The sequence below is a fragment of the Sciurus carolinensis genome, chromosome 1 (genome assembly GCF_902686445.1).
Source record: "Sciurus carolinensis chromosome 1, mSciCar1.2, whole genome shotgun sequence".
In the NCBI taxonomy this organism is placed as follows: domain Eukaryota; kingdom Metazoa; phylum Chordata; class Mammalia; order Rodentia; family Sciuridae; genus Sciurus; species Sciurus carolinensis.
In genome coordinates, this window is record NC_062213.1 from 77,059,662 (window position 1) to 77,066,390 (window position 6,729).

At 33.3% G+C, this 6,729-nt stretch overlaps 1 protein-coding gene across 3 annotated transcripts in view; it reads left to right on the forward strand.

Moving 5' to 3' along the window:
- The window catches only part of Bpnt2 (3'(2'), 5'-bisphosphate nucleotidase 2), a 28,983-nt gene extending 22,844 nt beyond the window's left edge, over window positions 1–6,139 (forward strand). For 2 of the 3 annotated variants that reach the window (XM_047554332.1, XM_047554334.1), the window contains one exon: window positions 280–6,139. In XM_047554332.1, coding sequence (XP_047410288.1) covers window positions 280–551 — 272 coding nt within the window. In that variant the 3' untranslated portion in view covers window positions 552–6,139. The remainder of the gene's footprint in view (window positions 1–279) is intronic. The other variant, XM_047554337.1, reaches the window with a different exon arrangement.
- Window positions 6,140–6,729: the final 590 nt, after the last annotated feature.

A 6,729-nucleotide genomic window follows, 5' to 3' on the forward strand; every position in this document is an offset into this window, starting at 1 on the left:
AAGTTTAGAAGAATAGGCATATATTTGGTTATACAGGAGACTAGCCTAATAAGTTACTTTTGTAGTATTTTGTTTCTTTGTTGAGTTTTATGTTTGTACTGTTACTTGGAAGAATGTTTTTTATTTGGGATAATTTTAGACTTAAGGAGCAGTTGAAAACACAGTATAGTAGCTCCTGTACACCTGTTCTATTCTTTTTAACAGTGCACTTAATCAAAAACATATACTACTTTCTTAAAATCTTTTAACAATAAACTAAATTCTGTGTTTATCTTTTAGGTTACAAAGTTTTAGCACTCTTGGATGTGCCTGATAAGACTCAAGAAAAAGCTGATCTATATATCCATGTGACATACATCAAAAAGTGGGATATATGTGCTGGCAATGCCATCTTAAAAGCCCTTGGAGGGCATATGACCACTCTGAGTGGTGAAGAAATCAGTTACACTGGGTCAGATGGAATTGAAGGTGGACTCCTTGCTAGTATCAAAATGAACCACCAGGCTCTGGTCAGAAAACTCCCAGATCTTGAAAAGACAGGACATCAATAAGCAACACTGATTACAGAGTGCAGCTACTCTTCCAGAGCTGAAATGATTATGCCTGAAATGCTGGAAGCTTCAAAGGATTGGTGGAGACTATGCATGGTTAAGGCCATCTCAAACTTTTTTAAGTATTTATGAAGCATCAAAAACTTATTTTCCCTGTAATAGGATGCAGAATCAGGGAGAGTGGGTTGCTTCCTGTCTCAAGTATTGTCTTTATTTTTGAGACTATTTTCGTACAGTTGTCATACACAAGGCGCATATATATATTTGTGAATTAAAATCTATAGCTGAGTCTACATTGTTATGAGTCAACCATTTTCACAATATCATGAATCTTCCCTATTTGTTAATACTTTCATATAGAATTGGGTTGAAGGAAGGATTGATTTTGTGTAGATGTTTAATATAACTTTACAATTATATCTTACTGAAAATACAATAACTGGGGTCTTTTACTCCTAATTCGGATGGAAAGCACAAAAAGCCACACATTCATTAATATGCAACAAATGCTCTGTTCATCTGTTACTGAATATTTCTATGATTAAAATAGAAAAGGCTTAAATTGATTTTTTTCTTTGAAATTTTAATAACAGGTTCACCAGCTAGTAGAAAATATAGATGTATGATGGTTTGCATTCTAATCGTAATTTTCAGTGTGTGATTTCTTTTGTTTTTTAATAAAGAAAAGGTGTGTGTGTGTGTGTGTGTGTGTGAACCCATGAGTTCAACATTTCTGCTATCTTGCTGTTGATTTTCATTTTCCCTGTGGAAGATGCATGGTTCCATCCTTTCTCTCCTGACTGATATTTAATCTTTAACTTGTAAGGTTTGGTTTTGGGTTTCAGGATTAGCATTATGATTTTGGTGCATTATCTCATTAAGGATAAAATGTGCTATAAGACACTGTAAGAATATAAATGATTCTATTATAATGGAAAGTTATTTGGTATTACATAGATTAAACTACTTTTCATTATTTTCAAGAACTTTGTTTTAGTGAGTTTTAAAAATTTTTCCCAGGTTTATATAAAGGGATTCACTATCAAGAATGAGTACAGTTGCTTTTGCCATGGTTGCTTTTTCTACTAATAAATTATTGTCTAACCTAACCTAACCAAACTTTCACACTAGTAACTTTTAAGATACTCTCGTTTCCCTTCAAATTGCAGTAATAAAAGTTAAAGTTACCTTTTGATGAAATTTTTCATCTATTTAGGTGGCAGAATATGGTTGGAAAAAAAGTTGTGACATATTCATTGTGTTGCCATAACTATCACCTCGCTTTATGAGCAATCTTTCAATTGAGATGTGTGGGTTCTCTCAGTGTGATATCTAGAAACTTCATCTAAAGAGTCACTATTATTATTATTATTTCATTCATGTGACTTTAATGCTTTTATGTTCCGTAGCACTAATAGGGAGAGGGATTTCTTGTGCTTGCTGCTGCTGCTGCCTTTTTTTTTTTTTTTTTTTTTAATAACAATATAATCCTAAAGAAGTTCTCTATTTATTTTCCTATCTTGGAGGTAAATTTAACCAAACAATATACATTCTAACCTGGTAGAATGTGCATACTTTAGGTTTGCATTGTACACTGTCCAGAGCCCTTTAATTCCTTTTTGGTGAACTGAATCTAGTGTGTTGTTTCCACTCAGTATCTATAGCTACTGGTTACAAATCCATTAGGTAGACTTTTGTTCAGTGAAAATTTTTTCAAAGTTATGGTGGTTGAAACACTTGAATTTAAACAGGACTTCAGAATTTTCAAAATAATATGAGAAACTTCATCTTTGTACTTCATGTGAGTTAAGGAAATCCTTTTTTCTCAAGAGAGATGGCAAAGACATATGATGTTCCCAGAATCCTGTTGTATAAGCATTTCATTAATTATGTCAGGGAAATGACTGGCAAGTAGGAACTGGAATTTAATTGGGAGTTTTTTGCTTTTTGTTTTTTAACATGTGGAAACTTCATAAAGGAAGTAAAACTAGTTCACATTAGTGAACATGTTTGCTTTAGTTTTATTTTTAATTTCATTAATCTACATAGCTAGGATGTGAAGGATGTGTGTTGTGTGCAAAATTAAGGTATTGGCTGAGAATTAAATACATTATTTTTATAATTTGTTGGGTGTAGTCGTTACTAAAGATTTTTAAGTACTTTTATAGAAAATTCATTTTTTAAATTTTATTTCTAAGAGCCAATATACATTACAAGCAACAGTATTTATATTTATTTATATGAGGCGTTATTATGCCCGAACATATTAGTAAATTACCTTCATGAGTGAAGCATACACTATCTCCTAGAATAACAGAAAATCATTTCTAAAACATAACAAAATAAGTAGTTTCTTTTTAGTGACTCCTACCTCTCCAATTCCTGGTCTCTTTCCTTCATCTTTGCCCTTATTTTGAGGATAATTTTCCCTTAAGGCTGAGTTTTAAACATCGATCACATCAATAGAAGTAGTGATGTTTGTAATCTTTAACTGGCCCTCTTTATCTTTACCTTATTACCTATCTCCCTCGCCCATTAATGTTCTCATGTCTGCTCCTCTTCCTTAGCCAGTATACTTACTCCAGTGCTCATTCCCAAATTCTTTTATGTGCTCTTTTTTCTCCAGATTGGCCGCTGAAATCTTTGGTAAAACTGAGGCTCTGGTAAAGTTCCCAGTGAGGGAGATAATCCTGGTAGAGACCTAGGTGACCATTACTTTTCAAACTGCACAGAAGGTATAAAGGAAAATCACATATGAAGCTACAGATTTTCATGCTGTCAAATCTAGTTCAATACTGAAGCCTTTACAAAGTATTTCTTCCCACCCATCTCTTAATGTCAACAAAATGTATGAGAGAATGGGATAGATAAGTCTTAAGGAAACCTGCTTTTTCTGTTGGTTACCATGCTTGTATTCCCCATTTCAGTTGATTTTATAAGGGTGTACAAGATGGTCGTATTTGTCTTTAGTATATGATTGTTCCCCCAATTACAGTGTTTGTTTCTGATTTAAAATCAGTAATATGCAAGTGAATTGTTTAGGATATATAATGAAATAACAGCCTCATTTTGGTTTATGTATGTGTTTTAAGTAACAATTGTGCAAATTATTTCTGTTAGCTGGGTGCTCCCTTTGAGAATTTTGCAAATTGTATCAGAGGAGGTGGAACAGAAATAGTAGCTGAGAATAGGTAGGAAGGGAGATGGAAGATAAGGGGAAGAGCAGCTGAGGGAGATGCAGAGCAAGCATCTGCCCTGAATGCTACAGTCAGCAACTCTGTTCAAGTCTCATATGCTAATTTCAAAATTGAAGTTCACTCAGACTTTGAAGGTTACAGCTATATCTGATAGCCCAAGCATAAGTAAAGAAAGGTGGAGTACATTACAGAAAAGAAAATAATCAACTTTTCCTCTCTTGGGTAAGATCTTGAAAATGAACTCCCTGAGACAATCTGACAGGAACTGTTTTGGATTCTTCTAGATGCAACTGCCTATTGTGATTATGTGTTGGTTGCTCCTTGATAGAAATGTGATTTTTCATTTTAGATCTTCGTTGAATTTAAGTTGTATTTAATTATATACCTACAGAAGTGTGTCTGATATATAACTGTTGTGTAAAATAAACCTAATCTATGATTTCATTTTTGTTCTAAAAAAGTTGTGCCTTAATAATAGGGCATTGTATGTTAATAAGAGAAAACAAAATCTTTTTTAGTAGATGGGGAAAATAGGAACTTTTTGCCATTAAAATTTAAGTTCTTTTAATGTTTTTAATATTAGAGTTGGGGGAAATTCATTGAAATTAAATAAAATTGATATAAATTATTTTTACATAATCTAGCATTTAAAACTAAATACATTTTATAAGAACTGGCATCTTGATGTATATAGGTCTGAAATGATATTTCATCTTTTGATTTTTAATTTAATAATATAAGACCAGGGTAGATCACATTTTTACAGATTTTACTTTTAAATAAACCATTTCCATATGCTAATATGTCTGTTCTAGTCCTCAAGAGTCATTTTGGTTAAAAAATAGCTATTTGTTCATAGTAGCTTGTCAATCATTCATTAATGTTAAATAGTACTGTATGTTTTATAATAAACACTTCCTAAGGGGGATAGGTTTCTAATTCCAATCAGCCATTACTGAGAAGGGCAAGAAGAATCAAATTCTATACTTAAGAAGTAGATTTTGGTTTTATGAGATGCTGGTTATGTAAATTGTCTGTTTTTATCTCATCAAAGCCTGGCAGGTATATGCTTTCAAATTTACCATTGGCAAAGCATTTCTTTATTTTTAAAGTTGAGTGGTGAATTAGTTTTGTGGGAAAATTTGTTTTCCTTTCAGTTAATACAGACCAAACTTTTTTAAAAGTTAAGAATCATGAGTACACTAAAACAATGTTATATATTGTGTTTGTGAGGGTTTCCTAAAGTATTATAACTAACATAATTTGTGTAAATTGCAAAAGCAGAAACTGTTTAATTAATATGTTCCATTAAAATTCTTTTTGAGGTGTAATATACATAGTGAATTTTTATTCAGGAGTAGGAAAGAAAGCATACCAAGTCATAATGAGATCAATTAACCTACAAAAAGATTTTCTGTTCCCAAATTATCTTGCCTTTGTCATCATTTATGTAGTATTAAGGAGGGAACATTTATGATGGACTTAATTTTTTTATATCCTTACTGTCCTCTCCTGGCAGTAGCTGAAGCCCCATCATTCTTTTAAGACTCATGGAAGAACCAACCCCTCTCCTGTTCATCAGGATGAACAAAGCTGTCACGACTTGTTTCTTTCTTTTGACAGTGTTAACTTGAGCAATTACATGTATATATACAGGGTTGAATTTACACTGAAACTATGACTGTTTCCTGTCTGTGTCCCTGCTTTTTCAAACTTTTTTTGCCATCTTCACTTGCTATTACTCTGTTTCTTAAAATGAGTCAACAATGATGAGAAAAAATGAAAACACTTTGCTGTTGTATACTCCTTCCTCTTTCACACATTTAAAGCCATGGTGGAACTTGACCCTTTCTCATTGTGGAGGCGTGCTGGGCCACCAGTTTTCTTAGCGTGCTCTGATTTGCCTCGTGCCGCCAAATTTAAGTGTGTTCCTGCTTCAACCTTTACAGGAAATAAAACCCCTCCCACCATGGCTTTATAGCAGTTTTTTTGTACCTTGCCTAAAGGAACTTATAGCAAACTTAGGGATTGCATTGTGATTTTTGTTTTTACCTCAACTCCCAGACAGCCCAGTGTCTTGCACAAATAAGGTGCTTAGTGTGTTTTGAACCAAATTAATAAAGGGTTACTACTAGCATTAGCATGTTTCATGCCTCAGTTATATAAGCCAGTTGGTTGTTTTGTTTCCTTTACAAATATTATGATCACTACACACATACACTAAAATTATTTTTAAAAGTTTTGCATTTCCTCCAGATACTATCCCATGGTCAGTTAACTGTAGAAAATGTGATTGCTTCCAATGACATAATTATCCCAAACTCTGTCCTTGGATATACTTTGCCAAATGAAATTTGAATTCTCTGAATAAACTGGTCATGTCTGAAAGAATTGGTGTGCTGCATCTGATTTTTTTCCTTTTTTATATTAAAACAAAAATGTGCCATTTTAACTATTTTTGGGTGTATAATTCAGTGTCATTAAGTACATTCACAATATTGTGTGATCCTTATCACTACCCTAAGGTCAGTTACTGGTCAGATTTCTGAACAGTACATTTTAATTTCATGAACTGTTACAGATCGCCTCCATGACTTTCTTTTTGATGGTTCTTTTGCTGCGTTTTTCATATATCCTGATGTGGGAGAAAAATGATTTTCTGTTCGTTGAAGCCAACATAGGTTAACATCATTTACTGTGACCCTCTGCTCTTACCAAGATAGAAGGAAAATATAGTCTCTTGCATTGGAACAGCTTTGTCATGGATTATGTAAGAGCACATGGCACCTGCAAGAGTCCAGAGCAAGGAAGGTAAGGCAGTAAAAGGGACATAGAAGAGCACAGTGAATAGTCTATAATTGCTACCATTGTGAAGTGTGCACATAGGTGGGGAGTCACATGCATCAGGATGGCTAACTTAAATTGTATAAAAATTTTACATTCCTATTTTAACCCCACTTGAATGCCATGAAAGGGTAGAT